Source organism: Chionomys nivalis, chromosome 18 (genome assembly GCF_950005125.1).
Source record: "Chionomys nivalis chromosome 18, mChiNiv1.1, whole genome shotgun sequence".
Lineage (NCBI taxonomy): Eukaryota > Metazoa > Chordata > Mammalia > Rodentia > Cricetidae > Chionomys > Chionomys nivalis.
This window is the reverse complement of record NC_080103.1, coordinates 21,477,726-21,501,684: the sequence shown is the minus strand read 5'-3', so window position 1 is coordinate 21,501,684 and position 23,959 is coordinate 21,477,726. Positions and strand designations below refer to the sequence as shown.

General features: G+C 38.6%; 1 protein-coding gene across 2 annotated transcripts; it reads right to left on the bottom strand.

The window, feature by feature from the left end:
• Nucleotides 1-1,447: 1,447 nt before the first annotated feature.
• Slc16a4 (solute carrier family 16 member 4) lies at nucleotides 1,448-22,302 on the bottom strand. Of its 2 annotated transcripts, XM_057794139.1 has the most exons (9): nucleotides 22,166-22,302; nucleotides 21,098-21,201; nucleotides 16,329-16,461; nucleotides 15,249-15,392; nucleotides 14,955-15,116; nucleotides 12,822-13,340; nucleotides 10,842-11,053; nucleotides 9,685-9,778; nucleotides 1,448-1,964 (listed from the first exon to the last, which is right to left on the bottom strand). In XM_057794139.1, the coding sequence occupies exons 2-9, from the start codon at nucleotides 21,167-21,169 to the stop codon at nucleotides 1,813-1,815; spliced, it is 1,488 nt and encodes a 495-aa protein (XP_057650122.1). In that variant the 5' UTR covers nucleotides 21,170-21,201; nucleotides 22,166-22,302; the 3' UTR covers nucleotides 1,448-1,812. The 2 variants fall into 2 exon arrangements, with proteins under 2 accessions (XP_057650122.1, XP_057650123.1); XM_057794140.1 differs by lacking the exon at nucleotides 12,822-13,340.
• Between the last annotated feature and the right edge of the window lie 1,657 nt (nucleotides 22,303-23,959).

The following is a 23,959-nucleotide window of genomic DNA, read 5'->3' as shown; positions in this document are numbered from 1 at the left end:
GCTGTTTGTGTGAGGGAGTCATGTTTTTAAAGACTTTTATGTGTATGGGTGTTTTGAATACATGTGTCTATGTACCTTGTGTGTTCCTGGTGCCCAGGGAGGCCAAAAAAGGGTGTAGCATCCCCTGTATTTGGAGCTAGAGACTGTATATGAGCCACTATGTATTATAGATATTGGAACCTGGATTGTTTGGAAGATCAGCAAATGCTCTTAACTGCTGAACCGTCTCTCTGGCCTGATATTCTTATTTTTATGTTGTATATTTAAGTGTAAAACTCTGTAGCTGGTTATGGTAATACAAACCTGTAATTCTAGGAAGTTAAAGCAGGATTGTAGATTTAGGGCCAACCTGACCCTGTTTAAAATAAATAGGTGTCTTATTTAAATAGGTCTTATTTAAAACCTACCTTTTAAATAAGAGCAACTTACTGTCTTTGAGATAGCTGAGGTTTCAGATTTATTTGGTTCCAAAGTTTATAACAGGCCTTGGAAACATCTTGTTGATATTACAAACTAGAGAAAATTGAAATGTGAGCTCATAGAGTCCTCAGTTTAAAGCTAGACAGAGCTGGAGATGGAGCTTAGTGGTAGTGTGCTTGCCTGTGCTGCCAAGGGTTTAGTCTCTAGCACTGTAAAAGAAGTTAGGGGAAATTCCACAAGTTGGGAAAGTTGTTCCATCTGAGTATTGAGTGAGCCAGATTGTAAGTGGTAAGTATGAGTAGACCTGGTCAGAGAAGGCAAACTTCTGGAATTATAGCCGCCGGCAAAGTTTGCACAAAGGCTAATTTGAAAAGTATCAAGGTGTGCATCTTGGAACCAAATTTAAACTTCAGTTTAGGGTTTTTCTTTATTAAGGAATCAGTAGATGTTTGAAAGCAGAGAAGAGTGAAGGGTGGAATAATAATAGTTGGAACATTCTGAAAGATGTTAAGGGATTTGTATTGCAGAAAATGGTTTTTATTTTGGACACAGTTCATAATGCATAGCCCACACTGGACTCCAAACTCATTATGTTCTCACTTTAGTTTTCTGACTGCTGGGACTTCTGGTATATGCCACCATTCCCTGCTTAGAAAACCCTTTTTTATCCTTTTAAAGATCATCCAAACAGCCAAGAGCTCATTATTCACAGGCAAGAACCATTCATTACTAATTAGCTATAAATGACCCACACCTTTTGAACAAACATAGTTCCTCTTAAAGCCTCCTTTTCAACTTCCATATGGAACTTACAGCTCTGAAGAATCATCTAGATGCTTTATATAAATATTTTAGATAATTAAATATAGTGAAAAGATAATACTGTTTAGATGGGCAGTAATACCTTTCAAAGGATTTTCAAATAAAGGTTATTTTATCAAATTTTATTTCACTAGGAAGTTAAGAGACAAAATAATTGAAGATTACTTATAATCAATAAACAACAATACATTATTTTTGGAGGAGATATACCATTCTTGTCACTGTGAAAGGCTTTATTCGGATTCTAGAGCTCTAGTCAACCGGTTACTATATTAAAGAAAATAGTTTACCGTTGTCACATTTTGGTGACAGAATTACCATAGCACAAATGAAAGTTTGTATTTATTATAGGTACATTCTGGATTTTTATTTAATAGGTCAGATAGCTGCTTCAACTGATTCAGTTTTTAGCCTGTTTGATTAGGTACCAACAATTGGACATTTCTAGCAGTGCTAATAAAGCAAGAAGGAATCTTAAAAATTATATGGCTTACTTTCTCATTTTTACAAAGATTTTTGTTCTACGCTTTTGTTTCCAGCGGCTTGTTTAGATTTTCTTTCGTTAAACTCTCACTTGATTGTAGTCCTTCGAAGGTCAGGCTGTTGGCTTTTCCATCTTTCAGCCAGTGGTACAAAGAAAAGGGAGACTGAAGAGAGGAGATAGCAGGTGCCAGAGAAGTAGAAAGATCCTGTGTATGTCTGTGTATAGTCATATATCCAGCCTGTAAGGAAGGAGTGGTTTCTGTTAATGAAGTGAACTTTTTTGTTTGTAATTCTCAAGCAACTCTTAGACTTTGAAGAAAGAGGCCTCATCTTCCCAGTCTGTATTGTGAGCCACTGGATTTAATACAGCTTCTCACTTGTCTTACTTGAAACTGAATCACTTTCATCTAAGTAGAAACTTGCATCATTAAAAAAGTCATTGTGGACTCAGAAACATGTCTTAGGGTGGAGATTGGAGAAAATTAGAACTTCATTTTATGATACTCTTACAAGAAGACTACTGTTTTCTTACAAGAAAGCAATCATGAATAACTTTTTTTTAAAAAAAATATTTATTTATTTATTTATTATGTATATAATATTCTGTCTGTGTGTATGCCTGAAGGCCAGAAGAGTGCACCAGACCCCATTACAGATGGTTGTGAGCCACCATGTGGTTGCTGGGAACTCAGGACCTTTGGAAGAGCAGCCAATGCTCTTAACCTCTGAGCCATCTCTCCAGCCCATGAATAACTTTTTTCAAAAGAAGACTGAACCTTCTTTCCTTTACTGAGCTAATAGTTGAGTATTTACCATGTTCCTGAGAACAGGCTATGCGTCAAGAACAGTACTGAGCCAAATAAACATGGTCCCTGCACTAATAAAAGTTTATAGTTTAGTGGGAAAATAGATATTAACCATTTTAACTATGTATTTGGTAAGTTCTATGAAGGGAAGGCTTGGGGGCTATGATATCACATGAGAAGGAACTGTTTGATAAATGTGCTAAAGGAATTTTTCTAAAATCTAAATAGTCCATGTGAGAGCACACACACGTGTAGACAAGGTCCTGATGCATGGTAGGCCATTGAGCTGCATTCCTAACTGGATGCTCTTTAAGAATGAAAAAAGCCTTGCAGTCTTCTCATCAATGGCACATACTAGAACTTAAGTAAAACATCTTAAAAATAATAGGAAGAAGTGAACATTTAAATGTCCATATAAAAGTCTGTGATATAATGGTGGTGGCACACTCCTTTAATCCCAGCACTCAGAGGGTAGAGCCAGGCAGATCTTTTTGAGTTCGAGGCCAGCCTACCCTACAGAGTGACTTCCAGGATGAATGAATGAATGAAATTTATGTCCTGGCAATGCTGAAGCATGCATGTGCAGTCCATATATGGTGTTCTTTTGAACTTGTCCATATTGGGTTTCATGAGGACTTTTCCCCATGAGGGCACCAGATCTCTTTACAGATGGTTGTGAGCCACCATGTGGTTGCTGGGAATTGAACTCAAGACCTTTGGAAGATCAGGCTTCTTAACTGCTGAGCCATCTTTCCAGTCATGCTCTTTGTGTTATATGCCTGTGTGGTTCTGGGTTAAGAGATGATAAACTGATGAAGAGAGAGGTAGGAATACTCTGTGCTTATGTGTTTTGGCTGTTCTGCCTGCCCCCGACCATTTGGTTAATTGTTTATTGCCTTTTCTTCATTCTCTTATTTTAGCTCTGACTTTCAGGGTTTGGGTTTTTTTTGTTTGTTTGTTTGTTTGTTTTTTGTTTTTGTTTTTCGAGTCAGGGTTTCTCTGTAGCTTTGGAGCCTGTCCTGGAACTCCCTTTGTAGACCAGACTGGCCTCGAACTCACAGAGATCCGCCTGCCTCTGCCTCCCGAGTGCTGGGATTAAAGGCGTGCGCCACCACCACCTGGCAGGTTTGGGGTTTTTGTTATTTGGTTCTGGGGATTGAACCCAAAGCTTCATGTACATACATGCTAAGTATGTGCTCTACTGCTCTACTGCTGAGCTACACTCCCAGTCCCTTTTGTTTTGATAATTTGTATTTCCTATTTTTAATGTAATGTATAAATGGAATATTTTATAGCCTTTTAAATTCAGCTAACTTTAAGGAGTTTATTGATTCCTTACTTGATTTTCTTATTTAAATGTTTCTTGGGGGTAAGTTGTGGGAGTGGAGTGAGGTCAGCTCGGATGAGTCTTTGTATTCTGTGGATGTGACTGACCTCTGACTTTCTAAAAAAAATAGGTGACTAACCTGAGCTATGGAATTTTCTAGAAAGGAGGGAAAATAGAACAGCAACCCCTCCTCTTATGCATATATATGTGTTTACTATGAATTTCTGAATGGGTATCAAATGTTAGCATTATAGGAAAAACACTAGGGGTTCTTGATAGTAATGTAGATAGTGCTAGAAACTATCAGGAGAGCAAAGGTGAAAATGGGTTCAAGAGAGTTGTTTATAACTTTTTGCTTTTCACACACCTTTTAAAGAGAATGTTATATCTGAAACATTGAGGTATTAAAATATATTTATAATTGAGAAGGGGATCATTTGGCATATTTCAAGCTGGATGATGTTCTTTTTATACTTGGTAATTGAGATCCCAGTATCTTTAAAATTCTAGTTGAGATCCAGAGCCAAATATATAACCCTTAATTTTTAATGATGGACAAAGGTTCACTACTCCAAGTAGATGTTTTAACACCTATCAAGCTTGAATTTTTAACTCACCTAAAAGCCACTTAAATGTAAGCTTATTTATTGTGACTAATAAGGGTTGATCTTATCTAGGATACCTAATATCAGAAGTATTTTAACATATGTATAATAAGCTATCTTAGGCTTGGGACCCAAGTCTAAACAGAAAACTCACTTGTTTTGTGTATACTTTATATACATAGCCTGAAGATAATTTTTAAAATTTATTCATTTTATATATATATTTTACCTGCATTCATGTATGTATGTTTATGCACCATATATGTGCTTGGTGCCTTAGAGGACATTGGATCCCATGGAAGTGAGTTATGGATGGATGTGAGCTGCCATGTAGATGCTGGGAACTGAACCTTGGCCTTAACTGCTGAGCCATCTCTCCATCCCCCCTGAAGATAATTTTATATAATACTTTTACTATTTTTGTACATGAAATGAACTTATGGTAGGAAATTTTACCATTGTGACATCTTGTCACTACCCTCAAATATTTATTGTTTTGAATTTAAAGATGTTTAACTAACACACTTTGTATGTGGTTTTATGAATTATGAAAAAGGGAATATATTGTTCTAAGAGGTATTCATTACTATATCTTTCAGAATTTGACTGTTGAACTGAGTTAGGAATTCTATTAAGAGTTAGAAGCCAGCCTGGTCTGCAAAGCAAGTTCCAGGATAGCCAGAAACCCTGTCTCAAAAAACAACAACAAAAAACCTGCTAGGGGCTGCTGAGATGGCTTAACAGGTAATAAAATGGTCCTTGCTACAAATCTCGATGGCCTGAATTCCATCTCTGGAACTCATGATGGAAGAAGAGAACTGACCCCCACAGGTTGTCTGTCTTCTGTCCTCCACACATACATCATGGCATGTGCATGAACACACAGACTCACACAGTAAGTGAGTGCTCAAAAAGAAAGGAAAAAACATCCGTTATGCTGGCTGTTACATTTCCACTTATCATCATCATGTTATTATTTGAAATAGACCCTGGAAGCCCTTGATCCCAGAGTTCTGTGATGGTCCTTCAACTGTGAGGTTGAGAATTCTGAGACTGAACTTTTCTCTGTTGGGTAGGAGGTGTAGTGACAAACTTCAAAGGTGTATGGACACACTGATTTTATTTTATTTCATTTCTTTATGTTGAGATGTGGATCTCATCAGGTAGCCCTGGATGGCCTAGACTTCTAGGCTGTGTAGACCAGGATAGCCTCAGACTTAAATCTGTCTGCTTCTGCCTTTCAAGTACTGGAATTAAAGGTATGTGCTACCGCGCCTGGTTGGGCCCTGATCCTTTTGCTTCTCAAGGACACTGGTTGGGTACTGCAGTTTTATCTCTTACTTTGGTTGTGTTATAAAATATTTATGTGTTCTATATGTGTCATGATATGAATAAATCTTGGGAAACATGGTTTAGCAAACTCAAGCCTTGTAAGGTTGGAACTCACTGAAGGCCCCAGGATAGAAATTTGCCAGAAGATTTATCAGGATACTTAGCATTGGCTCTCTGTGCTCTGTTTTATTAGAGGATTAGCATCTGGACACCCAGTCTTTGCAAGGGCAGAATGATAATTTTCTCCTCTTAAACCACAATAGAGCTATTTGGAATTTATTACTGCTGTTTTCATAGATATTCATCAATCTTAAGAACCCTGAGTCAGAGTAAAGTTGGGTGTGGGGTTGGTTTTGACATAAATTAACCACCTAATAATGAACAGTTTACTTATTTTCTTCAATGTTAGTATATTCCTGTTTATTTATACAGACAAGGAACTTTGCTGTTTTCTCACTTGTCTTCCACTTACCCCAGTCTTCACAGTGGATCTATAACAGACCAAAAGATTGAGCTATTTTGTTTTCTTCTAATAAATTCTTTGGCCACAGAGAACTTCTCTGTTAATAGGCATGATGAAACTTTAAAGGTTAATTTGGTAAATAGTGGAATAAAGATAGTTTTGTTCAGTATTGTACTTGATGATAGACTGGAAGTAGGGATTAACCTGTCAGTTCATGTCATAGCTTATTTGTTAGAGGGGCAGAGACTTCCTTGGATGGATTGATTTTATATTTTATCCATTTTCTTTTCCTATAATACACGGAGCTAGAAAAGATAACCAGTTACCCTGTTATCTCTAATTTACAAGGTTGAAATACCTGAGAGGGAACAGGATTAGAACTTTTTCTCAAGCAGGGCATGGTATACTTGCCTTTAATCTCTGCACTTGAAAGCTAGGAGAATCTGGAGTTCAAGGTCACTCTGTACTATATAGCGAGTTCTAAGCAGCCTGTACTATACAGAGAGACCCTGTCTTAGAAAATCAAAAAGATTAATAAATATTTAAAAGTTTCCTTAGAGGGCTTTGAGAGAGTGAAGAGTCTTATGTACTGAGTTTCAGCAAACTAAAGTTGCTTAGTGGTTACTGCGTGAATGTAAGAAATCATCAAACTAATTTAAAAGTTTAGGAGAGTTTTTAAGATATTTGTGCTTGATTTAAGTTTGTTTTTGGTTTTGTTTTTTTTTTTGGTTTTGTTTTTTTTTGGTTTTTCGAGACAGGGTTTCTCTGTGGTTTTGGAGCCTGTCCTGGAACTAGCTCTGTAGACCAGGCTGGTGATTTAAGTATTTATATGTATGTGCATAATGTATTCGTTTATTGGGAGTGGGGAATAGTGGGAGAAGGGAGGACAATATTCTGTTTTATTATTTTGTAGGTAGCTAATCAAGCCTAATTTTAAATAAAATAGCCTTTAATTTTGAGCTCATGTAGAATGCTTTGTAGTCACGATTAGGAATCTTAGGTAATATGGTTAATGTCTGAGTTGTGTTTGAGAATATGGATTATACTTTTCTGTTAAGTTGTCATCTGTAATATTGTATCATTTGTTTTTTAGCAAGGGTCAGCTAGAAATATAACAAAGTTTCAAATACTGTATTTTCCCACAACTTTTCAAAGCTGCAATCTTGGTGCTAATGTGGAATCCTGGAGGCTCTCTATCAGCAAGACACTGACAGGTTTGGGTGTGCCTTGACATCTAACCTACATTTAGTTTGCTAACCACCCTCAGCCAGGGAACTGAGTGTGATTCGGGCCATATTCTTAAATAAAGTGGATTTGTTACTAGTTACTGGAAAAGGATAAAAGGAATCTGGCTGTAGTGGGCAGGGGTAGTGTTCTGTGGAGGAGTTCAGGAGGATATGTTTTTGGCTTTTTGGCCTTCAAATTTTTGTCCTATGTTAAGGAATTGTGTTGCTGTTACATTTCTCATATTCATGATGATAAAGGTATATAAATGATTTTATTTCCCATGTGTTCTATTTATAGATTTTTTTAAATTGTGTATTTTTTTTAAAGTTACATGGTTTCTATAGGCTTCCTATGTTTTTATCTTTGCTAGAATTATTAAAATGTTGTGTAGAACTAATGTTTTTTTCTTTTTCATTCCCATACAGGAAGGAGAAGTTTATTGTTTATGTATTCACTGTTACCAATTTAAACAAACATTTTGTCTGAGGATTCACTGTTTGCCAGATTCCTACTTAAACATGTATATATATACTCTTTTATAGGAATTTCAGCTTTTCATTTGATATTAGATATGGGTAAGTAAAAATGAGACTTCTACAGCTCTGAAGATTACCAGTAAATGTTTAGAGTTAACGGTGAACACAGTCACGTAATTTCCCACACCTCTTAATAGTCAGGCACTTTTCTGGATTTCAAGTACTAGTAATTGAACCTAGGGCCTCACACATGCTGGTAAGTAGTCTGTCACTGAGCTGCCTCTCCATTCCAGAGAACTGAGCTACTTTGAAAACAATCATTGTAGTGTGTGGTTTTTGTTTTGTTTTGTTTTTTGGTTGCTGCTAAAGTCAGAACTTGGGAAGAGATCTAATGATCTTTATAAAGTCCTCTTTATCATTTCATAGAAGAATGACTAAAAGAAACAAGACTTGCTTCCATGAAACTTCTCCTTTTAACAAGGTGTTTAGCCACACAACATCATTAGCAATGAGATATTCTTAGTTTAGTGTCTTATAATCTTGAGATACCAAGAGCAACCCTGAGACAAAAAAATCTATATGAGCTTTTAGCAATAGCCCAATTACTACCTGTAACTTGTTAGAACATTCTGCTGCCGTTCCTTAGGACTAGTGGATACAAGTATCTTTCAGGAGCTCTATGTTTATCTTTACATATAGTTCTAAGTATCCTAGACTTTGAGTAAGAAAAGGCTATAAACATTTTTTTCTGACTGATGGAAAACAAATATTTTATAATGCATTAGGTGTGCTCATGAAATAAAAGTTTCACAATAAAGTGATTCTGTTTTCTAATTTACTCTGTTGTAGTCTGTTCTTTTTCATTAAAAAAATAATAGAAGCTAAGAATGGTGGCACATGCCTGTAGTTCCTGCACTTGGGTGATGAAGGCAGGAGGGAGGATTAAGACTTCAAAGCCAGCATTCTCTAGGTATTGAGTTTAAAGTCAGCCTGGGCTGCATGAGACCATACTTGAAAAGTAAATAAACATAAAAAATAAAGTACAAACTTAATATAAGTGGTTTTTTTTTTTTTTTTTTTTTATGATAGAGCAAAATTACTGTTTCAGTTATGGTCCGAAAGTAGCAAAAGTGAGGGCTGGCTCAATTGGCAGATTATTTGTCTATCATGGATGCCCTGAGTTTGATTCCATCCCTACCACTGCATACCCCAAGTAATTGATTCCACACTTGTAATCACAGGTGGGATCGGGAAGATCACAAAGTCCTTAAGGTTCCTTGGGTTCATGGGGAGTTTGAAGTCCACTTGGGCAAATGAAACCTTGTCTCAAAAACAAAACAAACCATTTAAAAATAGCAAAGTAAATTTTAAGGTAAGTTCCTTTTTGTGGACACTGCAAATACTTGGCAATCAATAAGATCAAATATATTGACCCTTTGGTCTGTGAGAATATAACATTTAATCCTGTGCCCTAGGGATAATTTTTTTTTGTACAAGTAGTCAATGTTTTAATTAAACCAGCAAGCAGACAATATCATTTAGGTTAAACTGATTATTTCCAGTAAAGTAAAATAGCACATCTACAGAATTAACTCTCAGATTTTCCTGTATTGGTGATCAGGGTAGAGGGAAGTCAAACAGTTAAACCTGATTCTATTGCCATTGATCTTAGATTCCTATTTTCTTCATTGAAGTTTGCTTAAGATTATGACTTAGTTGTTACCTGCTATCGGTGGTCCAGAAAGGACAGCCATTCCAGCAAAGAAACTGGCATATCCCAAAAACTTGTGCACTCTAGAATTCTTAGACAAATCGACCTGCAATTAGAATTCAGTATTAATCATTTTAAGGATGAACGTCTCCGGTGTCTTATGTTTACAAAGGGGTGACGTTTTTGGGTTTTTTTTGTTATTGTTGTTTATTTTTGTTTGTTTTTTTAAATCTTAAACTAAATGGTTTGATTCCTGGGGTGATCTGGATAACTTTTTGCTCCCAGTGTTAGGAAAGGGAACAAAAGTCAACTAGGGAACAGCACTTTGGCTAGGCAAAGTAGTGTTTTCAGTTTATTAGTGGGGTACGTTGGTGTTTGATTTATGTAGTTCAGGAGAGTATTTACCTCCCAAACCTTAGTGATTTTCCCATTAGGAAATAGTATTTTGGCACTCTGCACTTACAGTAATATTGGATCTACATACGACTGACTACCAGCCATAGGTTTATAAGAAATTGAGTAACACAACGAGCTGATTTCAGCCTTCGGAAGCTGAAATTTTGCCTAAGCCTCATACACTATTCTATAAAACTTTAAGAAATAGTTCAGTTCCATTTGAATTCAGGATTTAAGTCAGTTTACAATAAAGACAAAGAACTTGTCAAAACAATGTCCTTAACACAGAAGCCACATTTGTTAGACTTACATGCTTGTGTTCTAGTAAGAATCAGACATCCCTGGAGCCTGGAGGGGAGGAGTGAACAGAAGACCATTGGAATCTTTCTGATCTCTGTTCCTTTTCCAGTCCTATGTGGCTAATCTCTCAGCTTCTTTTCCTCACGTGGTAAGATAAATAATTACAGGATATAGCTAGCTATAGAGTTTCTGAGGTCTCATGTAATTTTTGTTTTGTTTTCCGAGGCAGGGTTTCTCTGTAGCCTTGGAGCCTGTCCTGGCACTAGCTCTTGTAGACCAAGCTGACCTGGAACTCCCAGAGATCCATCCACCTGCCTCTGCCTCCCGAGTGCTGGGATTAAAGGTGTCACCAATGCCCAGCTTCATGTAACTTTTTAGTCATAAAAATAATACAAAATCTGAATTCTCTTTTGGGAAAACTGTTACTGAGCCTTGTATTGAGTGGTTTAACATCAATGAATGAGTCTACTCACCAGTACTGGGAGTATCAGTGCCAGGTAGCCACCAGCAAAAATGGCAAAAAAGATGGTATAGGCCATAAGGAGTGGGAATGTGGTGGCTAAAGGAGCAAGCAGGTTAGTTACACCACATAGAATGAGGTAAAACTTATGGTATTGATACTTCTTGATCCAGTTTTGATCAGCAATCCATCCAGAAATAAGCTGACTGACTGTCTCAGTGATACCTGGAACAGTAAATACAAAGTCAGGCAATCTGTGTCTCCTCACCCCTGTAGCAATGTCAGTGTATAAGCACATCTTTCTCCACATAGTAGCACTCTGTTTTGAGGCCAGAATACATGAAGGAAAAATGATTTCATACTGAAATAGGATATATAAGTTACTTCCTCTTCTAAACACATTTAATAAAACAACAAAATGCTGCCTCCAGCAGAACATGAAACCATCAAATTCCCATGTGTTTTCTCATTTTGTGTGGAATCCCTGCTTTAAAAAACAAAAAGGCATGAGCTGAAGAGATCTTACAGCTTCTTAAAAGAACCTGCAAGTGAGGATATGAAACTTATGTGTCATGAGGAGTCATGGTAAAACATGGGAGAAATTAAAATCTTATATTAAGAGACACTGGAACTTATATTTGTTTATGAAGCTTTGGAATTTAAGACTTCCAAAGGTTATTGTAGTTTGAAAATACGTAAGAAGTCTAAAAATGTCATTTGGGACATAGGTGGTAAGGTGTAATGAGCAATGACTCAGAACCACAGTTTTTTCACTCAGCATTCTTACCATTTATCCTGTTACAGGACATAGCAGTTAAAATACCAAAAGAGCAGCACGAAGCCAGGTGTGGTAGCATGGGGAGGTGGGGCAGCTCTGTAAATTCAAGGCCAGTCTACTCTGCACAGTGTAACAGCAGTTTTGACTGAAGCACATTGAAACTAGGTGTCCAGCTTTGTAAGGGCTTGGCTAGTAAGAAACCTGTCGAAAAGGTTTTTTTTTGTTTTGTTTTTCGAGACAGGGTTTCTCTGTGGCTTTGGAGCCTGTCCTGGAACTAGCTCTGTAGACCAGGCTGGTCTCGAACTCACAGAGATCCGCCTGCCTCTGCCTCCCAAAGGCGTGCGCCACCACCGCCCGGCTAACCTATCGAAAAGTTAAGTTGAACTACTAAGAATTTCTGGGTTAGAGCAAACCAAGATTCGATCTTACCCCTTTTCATTTGTTTCAGACTCCTTGTTTTGTTAGGTGAGAGAATCTACAACCTAAGCATTTGATCTTACAACATTTTGTAATTCCATAAAAATAATTGTATTTTTCTAATTGATGTTCTAATTTACTTTAAGTATGAACCTGTGGATTAGTGAATAATTCAAGGGTCATATTTATCTCACAGTTATTTCAAGAAGAAATTATTTACCATCAAATACCAATAGTGTGGGCCAGGCACTACACTGAATTGCACTTATTACATTCCTAATACAGCTGTGAAAGAAAGCAGTGCCTTACACCTGTCCTATAGATAAGAAAGGAAATCCTGGCACAGAAGAGAACGTCTTGCCCAAGGTCACACACAGTAAGGAAATCCAGGCAAGACCCTGACCTGGAAAGTTAAGCTTCAGAATCCATCTTTCCAGTTACCACACTGTTTTCTAGCTGAGATTTCCTTCTTCCCAGACTAGCTGTTGACAGCGCCAGCTTTCTGAAATTTTCTGCCCAAGAAGTAATTGGTATCTACTGTGTTAGACACCTGAAAATGAGTAAGGTGAGTTAGGCCCACTCAGATCCCCAAGATCGCAGTTGACAGATCTGTGTGCGGAAATGCGAGGTATTCTGCTTAGCCCCAGAGGACTTGCTTTCCCAGCCGTCCACAGCCCACTCAGGATTGCTCTTGCGATTTCCCTCCATTTTTTTCTTTGCTTCAGTTTTAAAATAAAATTTTATCAAACTAAGTTTATTTTTCCTTCTAGGTAGGAGGCTTGAAATAGATTTTCTTACCAGCTACAGATACAAGGTAGGAGGCATCCATTATGTCAATTCCAAGAGTTTTGGCCCTGGCTACTAGGTGAAAAGTAGGAACGAAATAGGCTAATTGACTGAGGAGAAAAGACCAGGTAAATATATAGAAGAAAGGATTCCTAAAGAGAGAAATATCTAAAAGATTTTGTTTACATTTCCATGAAACAAACTTTTTTTGGTAACTTTTGTCATTGCTCATAAGTGACAGTCTGTTCCTGTGAGGTCCATTGCCGAACTCTTCACTTTGATGTTCTAAGACAGTTAAATTTTTAGTCAGTTGTTCAGATTTCTTCATAGAAATGCCTTGGATACAAGACTCTTGTGTGTCATTGCAGTATGATGTTTCTGTCCTGTCTGATGCCTCGGATCCAGTTGCAGACAAACTGCTACCTTTGTTTTTGATACCAGAATTGTTCACTGTTTCAGTGCGGATGGGCCTTAAGAGCATGCTGGAAGGCACCAAATTCAATGCAATAGCTCCAAATAATATAAGAGCACCTAAGTAGAAGAGAAATTGAGAAGATAAGAATACTCTAGTTCGTGGTACTATTTATAGGCTCAGAAGAGACCAACAGACTTAGTCCAATAATTCTTGAAAGTACTACTTTGCTTCCCATGTTTACTTAAAAATCCATTTTATTTATGTGTGTCTGTCTGTGTGTGTGTGTGTGTGTGTGTGTGTGCAAGCATATGTGTGGCCCACTGAAGCCAGAAGAGAATAGATCCCCTGGAGCTGAAATTCCACGCAGTTGTGAGATGTCTGATTGGTCATTTGGAAGAATAAATAGCAAAATGCCTTTAACTGCTGAGCCATCTCCTTCCCTGCTTTCCTAATTTAACTGAAAGCATTTAAATCTATTAACAGTATACATGCTGCAAAAAATGAAATACTTTGGAGATGGAAAACCAGGAAGTTGGACCAAGAAGTCATGAAAAGGAAGGGGGGGTGGGAGGGGTTGAAGGTGGGTTGATAATCTGAGTGACACAAAATTACAATACATTCTTAATGGTTATTTTAAATATATTGCAGTGACTGGATTTTGGTGTAGGAAATACAGAATTAATCAGTGGGAATCATGGGGGAAACATTAGGAAAGGAGACAGTCTTTCAGTCTGATATTTTTTAAAACACTTTTGAAAGAAGACATGCTAGTCTTGCCCTAGATACTGAGTGCTTGATTGGTTTTGGTGTGTCCTGAACAAAGTTATGACGTGTCTTTGGAGAGAACAAGCTATGTAGGCTTTCTTAAAGGTTTGTCAGCTGAAGATTACCATTCACCATGAGATTACTGAGTAAGTGCTCTACATAGGAAAGAGTCAATACAACAATATAAAGACAGAAATAGACATGAATATTTTAAAGAAAATACTTGAAAGTGGTTTTGTGAAAAATTCTAGTATATATACACGCATATATATGTATTCATTGTCCAATAGGAGCCTAATCTTTTTACAAATACTTTCTTCATATAATCTATTTTAGTGAAGGGTTAGGGGAAAAGGGGAAGAGCATTGTTTTTCTGAGGGCCTTCCAGTTGGCTCTCAGGCATTGAATTCCAGAGAGTTCTGAGTCAGCTAGCAAAGCCTCCAGGCTATGGAAGATCTATCTTTCTTCCTTCTTTCTTTTGTTTTTTGAGACAGAGTTTCTCTGTAACTTTGTAGCTTGTTCGTCCTGTAACTAGCTTTTGTAGATCATGCTGACCTTGAACTCACAGAGATCAGCCAGCTTCTGCCTCCCAAGTGCTGGAATTAGAGGCCCGCACCACCTCCCAGCTCTTTTCTTTCATGCTTTTTGAGGAAGGAGATGTTCTTCTATTCAGTATCATCCTTATTTCCCCTCTCATTATCAGTGCTAGGGATTAAACCCAGAACATTGTGTGTAAGCACTATAGCAACACCTGCAAGTGTTTTCACTTTATGTGGTATGGTACCTCATTTCCTTAATCCCAGCATTGCCACAAGTTTGGGGCCAGTCTTGTCTACATAGCAAGATCTGGACTCGCCAGGGAGCAAGGAAGCAGAATTTATTGGTCTCGAAGCTTCACTCATCATCAAAGGGAAGGGGGAAACAACCTTTTGGTGTTGATAGTTTAGAAACTTAGACTGACTCACCTGTCCAGTCATAAAGATCTATCAGGAATTTTGTAAAGGGTGCCAGCAGAAACGTCAGTCCCATTCCAGAACGGGCAATCGCTGTAGAAAGACCCAATCGTTTTTTGAAATATTTGGTAATTACCACAGCAGCTACTTGGTACAAGAAAGCAGACCCCAATCCTAAAAGAAAAACAAGTTTGAAATTACTTTCTTATTAGATTATTAGTTATCAGATCACATAATCTATTTAGGAGCCTTGGGCAGTAGAAAGGTTTCTTGTTTCATCTTCTATAGTCTATTTACAGTACTCACCAGGTAACAGTCCCATAGTCACACAAAGAAAGGGAATGCTTGTGGCCCAACTGCTGACCAGATAGCCACCAGAAACAAGGAAAGTCCCAAGAATGGAGGTAGGTTTTTCTCCAAGTATGTCACAAATAATAGCAGCCAGGGGACCTTGAGAGAAGAGAGAGTGCTAGGTTAACGTGTAGTGATACTTTTTAACAAATAAAGCTTGCCTGAAGATCAGAGCTAAGCCACTAGAAACCAGGGAGTGGTGGCTCACACCTGTAATCCCAGCACTAGAGAGGTGGAGATGGGAGTGATGTGATTGGGCAGAGAGGAATATAAGGCGGGAGATGACAGGAGCTCATTGCAGTCTGAGTTTGGTGAAGACAGATGCAGTCAGGAGATGCAGTCTGAGGACAGAATTGCCCCTTCAGTCTGAGCATTGGTAGAGATAAAAGAACGCTAGTGGCTGCTGACTGTGCTTCTCTGATCTTCAGCATTAACCCCTATATCTGACTTTGGGATTTTATTATTACTACCAGTTAGAATTCGTGCTACATTAATGTTCTCTGGCACTCCTTAGTCCTTATGTGTGATTTGAATGAATGTGAAGAAGACAGGATAACTGCTTTAAAGTATTGTATATTCAATAAAATAAAATTTTATTTATATTAATGGTGTTTGTTTTGTGCAAAATTGAATCACTAATCTCCGTATTATATTACTGAACTAGAACTAAAAGAGAAATTGGTTTGTTTTTAATATGATCACATAATTAAAACTGAATGGTTTCATTTTTAGGTTGAGGACTTGGCTCACTGGACTGAAAGCCTTACCAGACTAGAAAGAAACAAGGGACGAAAAATTCCATTCATAAATCAAATAGTTGGATTTTTAATTCCTGTTTAACCCTAATTTTCACAACTTAATTGCCAGGTTAAGTAGAGCTTAAACACTGGCGTCTCTTTCAGTATAACGTACTGATATTAATGCATATTAAGTAAAGTTGAATGTAACAGTACTTCAACCTTAAAGGAATGATGGTGTTGTCAAGACCTTTGTGGTCGTTCTCTGTAGGAAGCAAGCTTGTTGCCAGTTTCATACCTGCAGAGAAACGGAGTGCTGACATGATAGATCCAATCCAACCAATTTGCTCTGAAGTGCCTTCAAACTCTTCTTGAAAGACCACAAAGAATATTGCAAATGTCTTGGTCATTGCCATCACAAACACATTTACCTAAATCAAAGCATATCAGTCCTTGTTAGGTAGAAAGCAGGCTAGTGCTATTACCAGAGGTTCTATTGCTCCAGCGTTTCAATACTTAACCTATTTTTCTTATTGGTGCTTTCTGGTTATGTAATGGGGGTGAGAAGCAGTTCATTCCTCTTTAAAGTGGTGGGACATAGCCATGAAAATATAGACTTGAAATCCCCATTGTGTCACCATTGTTTTATAGATGAGAAGTAGAAGTTAAGAGAAAAAACAAATGAGCAATGATGGTCCAGGCGCTGAGGCTTGTATCCTAGACTGACACCAGATTCACCACTACTCTTGTTTCCTTGTTGTATAGCAGTTCAGGAGGTTGCTTATTCCAGATGCCTTTGGTGGGGAGAGACTTTCTGTTTGAATAGATACTACCATTCCTCGAATCCTAAAGAATCATGACCAACACCACCTTACTTGAATCAGCATTTCCAGTCTTATTTCACAATAGTATCTCTTATCTGGAGGCAAGAGACTGAGAGTTGGCAATGGTTAGGAGGCTTTCAAAGTTCAGTCCTAAACAGTTTTCTCATTCTGATTTGAAAGTACAAAACAAAACTTGGGGCTAGAAAGATGGCTTAATGTTTAAGAGCACTTGCTGCACTTCCAGAGGACCCAGGTTTAGTCTCCAGCACCCACAATCTGGCAGTCTATTATAACTTTCCTCCAAATAAAAAACTAGCAAATTGTGCCGGGCGGTGGTGGCGCACGCCTTTAATCCCAGCACTCGGGAGGCAGAGGCAGGCGGATCTCTGTGAGTTCGAGACCAGCCTGGTCTACAAGAGCTAGTTCCAGGACAGGCTCCAAAACCACAGAGAAACCTTGTCTCGAAAAACCAAAAAAAAAAAAAAAAGAAAAAAAAAACTAGCAAATTGTGTAAATGTCAAATAGAGTGTACTTATGAGCAAGGACCACCAATGTGAAATGTCGTTTTGTAAGCTTTTTTCCTGTGTGTGTGAGCTATGTGGTGATGATGTCCACAGAATGCTTACCTGTTTTTTTTTTTGTATGTGTTTTGTTTTTTTGAGAACGTCTATGTATGTAGTCTTGATTTCCCTAGAACTGTGTAGACATGGTTGACCTTGAACTCACAAAGGTCCTCCTGTCTCTGCCTCCCAAGTACTAGGATTAAATACATGTGCCACCACAAGCGGCTTACCTCTGTTGAATCATCTGAATATGGCTTGCTCCTGGTCTCCAGTAGGAGCGTTTCTTTGTTTACATTGTTTCTTATTCCTTCTAACTCTAGCATTGGGGCGTGCCCCCAGACTGTTATGTATTCACTGAGTCTCAGGAGAGGAAAGGTGGAACTCCTGCATTTCCCCAGCCAGCTCTTTTAACTTCAGAATTCATTTCTATTGGGACTCAAAAAAATACTAAAGACTTATCCCAATGTCTGTATTTTCCCTTCATTAAGCAAGCAGACTCCTATATAAGTCTTGATCCTGTGCCTTGGATCAAGTTTGGTAGGTGTTGGTCCTGCTTTAGTCTTCATCGGCCTTTGTAATTGTCTCACTTCCAAATCAAGCAAAAACCTAGGAATGGTCTAACCCCTAATTTCCAACTTAAAAGCAGTTTTTTGTTGTTTTGGTTTTGGTTTTTTGAGATGGGAGTTTTTTTTCTCTGTGTAGCCTTGGCTGTCCTTGAACGGTCTGTAGACCTGGCTGGCCTCAAATGCAGAGATTCACCTGCCTGTGCGTCCCAAGTGCTGAAATTAAAGGCAAGGGCAAATACCAACTGGCAAAAGCAGTTAGTTATATTAGACCCATAAGAATACTAAGTGGTTCTTACTCGTTTGTGTGTTTTAGATCAGCCTTGATTCATTTTGAAGTCACTGCCAGTTGTTAGGGTCACTTTTAATTAATAACAGTTTCTTACTATCCCAGGCCCTTTTGTAGTAATAGCCTAGCTTGTCCTGACCTTCACAGACAAGTTTCTTCATAGTCTGTTGATTCTATTTATCACAGTATCCCACTGAAAACTGAAGTTCAGTGGCTTAGAGCCCTTCATCTAAGAGCTCTGGCCAAGGTTATCAGAGTTGTTTATTGCTAAGCCAGGAGATTGTTCCCATCTCTATTGTGTGATCTCAACAGTGCCCATGCATCATTTTTTCTCTGATAATTTCTAGACATCTGCCTACTTCTATGCTTTTTCCCCCCTCTCTGAATGATTCCATTCATCACACATTGAGTCCCCCCAAGATTTGTCCTATTCTTCTTTTCTCTGGTGGTTTTAAACAGTGTATATTGGAGACATAGGTTGCTCTACTTCAGATGCATATAGACTATATCAAGCCCATTCGTGGTTATAAGTCCCGGACTCTGTTCAAGATTAAGCCATTCCAACTGTTCAGAGTGTTTTTTCCTGTTCCTCCTAACTTGAGTGAATGGCATTCATCACTCACCGAAGTGCTTCAGCTAACAGCTCTGGACTCTTCATATTCCTTGCTGTGTAGGTTCCTCTCTGCATCCTAGCCTGCCCTCTTGATATGCTCAGATCTGTATTTCAGTTATTTCTGGTGTCTTCCTTAAATTTGGGGCCTTACTTGTTTTCTTGCCTTTGCTTGTCCAATAGATACCCTATGTCTAGATACAATCCTCACTAGTCCACTCAGTAATGGACTAACCACCACAGATGTAACTCTACAATACTTTCCTGATTAACTTGCCTCACTTAAACTTCATAACCTCAGGACAACCAAAATCTGTTATTTTTCTGAGATTATCTCACTGTGCTGCCCAGGCTAGCTGTGGACTCATGGTCCTCCAGCCACTACCTCCCAAGTGCTGAGATTACAGGTGTGCAACACCACATTTGTCCCTTAAGGTTTTTTCTATAGCCTCTCTGCACCTCTGACTTCATCTACCCTCATCAGATTATTCATCCCCCACGAGCAGGTATTTAATGAATGGCTACTGTGTTTCAGGCTGTATATTCAGAGAAGGCATAGAATATGTCTGGTAAGACATACTAAACACAGAAACAGTTATATATAAAGTCTGGTAAGTTACAATGTAACCTTCCTATGCCTTTGTAGGGGAGCTTACAAAGTACACAGAATTTTTTTCACTATTTCAGGAGTTTAAGTGTTATGGGAAAGTAGTCTTGGTAATTCATTCAGAAATAAACGCAGTGGCCTGTAAGGATGCACATTATCACTGTGAGCAGTGAGTTGGCCCGAGTTCACTGTTAACAGTTTGCTATATTTTTTGTGCTTCAATAAGCATCATCATATTACCCAAACAAGATGTTATTAACCTGATTGTGAGGTGCCTTTTCTTAGCAGTAACTAATCAAATAACTTGCTAGCCATTGAGAAAAATGTAGAAAAAAGTGGGAGAACCAGACTATCCAACAATCCCAGCACCATAAACCATGCTTTGAGAGGAGGCCTAATCAGGCAGGGATCTCAGACTTAAGGCATCTTTAGTTTCCCTGTTAGTAATGTTTCTGTGTAAGGGGAGGAGAAATGCTAGTCTTTGGTAATGAAGCCAGAATTTAGCAACGTGTGCTTTATTGTTTCATAATACACAAACCTTAGCTGAGGATCTCTGCCTTCTCCTTTTTTTACCGTTAGGGATGCCCAGGTTGAGGCATAGCCGTGGATGGAACGGGCACGCTGATAATGCACATCACCACTTTCTCACACAGCAAACCCAACAGTTCTTGGAGATGAGGTTACAATACATGTCAGATATACAGTGTTTATTCTAGTTTAAGTTATTGGGGGGGGGAGATGTGAGCAGCAGGCTGAATGTTCCCAATCCCTATCAATAAAGGAAGCTGTCTCAGTTGACTTTCTATTTCTGATTAAATACTTGAGAAGAAAAGGGTTTATTTTAGCTTACAGTTTATAAATTACCATGAAGTCGGGCAGGAACTGAAGCAGAAGCTATGGAGGAATCCTGCTTTTCCCAGCTTGCTCAGTTTGCTTTCCTAAACAACACAGGACCACCTGTCCAGAGGTGGCAGTGAACGGGACTCTCCCACATCAATCATTAATCAAGAAATTTCCCCCCACAGACTTGCCTACAAGTCAGTCTGATGGAAGCAATTCCTCAGCTGCCGTTCCTTCTTTCTAGATGTGTAGGTTTGTGTCAGGTAGAATTACTGTGGACATGTTAGGCTGAGTGGGCACTTAATTTTGAGATAAGGTCTTGCCAGGTATGATTGCCTGGCCTTGAACTCTCAGCAATCATTTTGATTTGGTCTCTTTTAATGCTGGAATTTTAAGTATTATAGTCTCACCCCTGGCAGGACTGATAACTTTCTAGAAATGCCCAGTGATAGCCCTAGTATAGTAAGAAATGCAGTGTCCCCAAATCCCAATTGCCATGCTGCCAGGGTAGAACTGCCAATCAAGCCTGGAGCATTCTCTGATTAAGAGATCATAGGCAGAGGAGAGGACTGGATAAGAATAGAAGAATGTTTCTGCTTTCAAGAGAAGCGGCTCAGCTGGGTTTAGCTGGGTTGGCCTTTGATCTTAGTAGTTTGGGGGAAGTTCCTGGCTGCCTGTTTACTCAAATCTCATTATTTCTGAAGTGATATTTGTTAGGCTTCAAGCTTTTTTCCAGACAGTTTAGCAGCTTGAAAGGGGAGAGAAACTTACCAGAAAAAAATGCAGCACGATCATCCATCCCCATCCTCCATCTGGGGTTTTAGCCTTTTCTTCCCTGTTCATTGTGGTGTTTCCTTTATGTTCCAGACAGATCACTGTGGCAGATCCAAAACAGTTGCTTCAGTAGCCAAGAAAGTGATCTAAACTTACGTGGGTCTCTCTCTTCTCTTCTCTCCTCCTCCTCTCCCCCCACCTCTTTCTTTAGTTGTTTTTAAGATCTGGTCATGCTTTGTAGATCTGGCTAGCCTGGAACTCATGGCAGTCCTGCCTTCTCCTGAAAGCTGGAATTATAGGTGTGTGTGGCTAAACTTTTAAATTTTATTTTTTTTCTCCATAGTATAAAAGCAGTTGTTCTGGGATTATAATGGCTACTCGTGCTCAAAATCTCCACCACCTATAGGCAATTCTTGAGGAAGCCATATATTGCCCTTCCAGTTCTGCAGACCCGTCCTTGACTTTAAAGAAAAATAAATGGGAGTGGGACCTTGGGTTTACACAGCCCCTTTATATGGCATTAGGTATTTTAAAGAACTAGATACCCCAACAAAGTACATTATCTCTTTCTTAATTGGATACTAGATCAGGAAAAAAAAATTGGGAAGCCCACTTGGGAAATGAATGAACTGAAATAGAGGGTACTGTAGAGAGGTTAAATATTCTGGGTGTTATAGTGAACTTAGGAATAATCTGTGGGAGACTAGTCTCCACCTTAGGAGAGAGATGCTAGGTATTCAAGATTAGAATGTCATAGTGTGCTACCTTCAGAGTTGAGTAAGTAAATACTTATATATTGAGAAAGAGTGAGAAGAGAATGTATGTGTTTTGAGGAATGGGTGTTATTCCTATTTCCCATTGTTAAAGCAGGCTGGGTGTGTGTGTGTGTGTGTGTGTGTGTAACATGTTAAGACGATTAGGCTGGATAGAAAGATAACCGAGGGTGTGTGCGCGTGTTGTGCGTGCGTGTGACATCAGTGAGATGATTAGGCTAGACAGAGAGATTCCAGTTATTCCAAGGCCCCTGAGAAAACCAACCCAACACCCAGTTCATTTTTACCTTACCTTTAAGGATGTGTTCTTCAAATGAATCCTCTTTAGACAAGAAAATTGTGGAGGAAAAAAAAGTTACTTTTCCTAAAATGTTACTTTTTTTCCTAAGGTTTTACATTCCGCTGCTTGATAAAAACAAGCAGGCTTTTGTACAAGTCTAACAGAGCAGAGTGGTTCAGGCACTCCTGCCGGTGGACTTTACTTCCTGAGGGAGGAGGAAAGGCGGTGTAACTTGAGATCAACTCAGGCCAGCCTTCCAGCCAGCCCACAAAGTAGACGTTTTCCATCACTGGTCAGAAGTGGTTGGAGTAAGCCAAGGAGAAAATCCTCCTAGTGACATCTCAAGCCTGCTGGGGGCGGGAGAGGGGGAGGGGAGAGAAGAACCGACACAGGGAACCCTCCAGATTTTTGAAACACTTGTCCAAAGTTTCTCAGGAAGTCACCAGTTTATAAGAGAAACAATTCTTCCAGAACTGGGAGGGTCTTTTCTTTAGTTTTTTTTTATTGGGCCACAAATGGCAATGTTAGAGCTGAAGATGTTGCCCTCTGATAAAGTGCATACTTAACTGGGGCACCTGGGTTTTGTCCCTAGTAACAAACACAAAAATCTTCAGTAAATTCAGTCTGCTGTGTGCTCTTTTGTGCTCATTAACTAAATAGTATGATTACTAATTTGGGGTTTCAGGTACCATTTTAATTGCTGTTTTGAACCTAATTACTTTAATTTCGAATGCTTCCCATGAAAAAATGTATACTTACAGTAATTTTAATGAAACTTTTTTTCTTACTGCATTTTGGAAAAAAAAAAGATTAAGACTGAGTCCTAGAAAATTATCCCAATAATTCAACATTCCAGTCCAATTTCCTTCCTTTGCTCCACCTTCCACATTAAAGAAAACAAAAATCAACAAGCAAGTGCCTTTGATCTCCCTGCACCAACATTCCAGATTTTAAACCAATGTGTGTTTTAAGCCAAAGTGTGAGTTGTTTGATCTTGAAATCTGTACTTTTTGCTTGTTTGTGTGCTTGCTTTTTAAACAAGGGGCTTCTCATCCTCTTAAAGTCCAGCTCCAATACTTTTTGATTTAAAATGCATGCAGTAGGGTGGCTTAGTTTGGGAGGATGCTCAGCAAATGTATCCATGGGAAAGATGATGCATCTATGTGCTGTTGGTGGTAAAAAAAAAAAAAAAAAAAAAAAAATCAAACATTCAGAAGGCAAAACCCAGAGGAAGAGGAATACTTTTCAGAGAGCTCTGTGATAATTATGTACCCTAGAAAATGTTTTTAGTTACCATTCATGAACTGTTTTCAAGATCTCTTAAAGCAAGGCTCTGATTTAGTCACAAGAGATGAAGTTGAGCTTGGTGCTGACAGCTCTGTCTGGAGCCCTGGGACTAGACTGAGATGGAGTGCAACAGTCCTTTTTAGGTTCAGAGGACTGAAGTCCTCGGGGATGAGCCCCTTCAGACACACCATTTATATAACCACCTTGATAGAAACTGTTGAGGCATAGTGGAATAGTGGGTCATGCTGTTTGCTTAGAATCTCAACTTTGCATTTTAGTCTTGAAATTCTGAGCAAGTTAACCTCTTAGAATTTGTTTCTGAAACTATAAAATATGGCTAATACTGTTTTTGCAAGATTGTGGTTAAAGGTTAAGGATACTTCTTACTGTTGTTCATGGCAATTCACACTTAGAATCTCACATGCTGAACCAAGGAGCACTGTTGTGAATTTGAACAAATCTGGGTTAAAGTCAGACCCTGCCCCCCAACCAAAAAAAGAAAAGCCAAACAAAAACTCA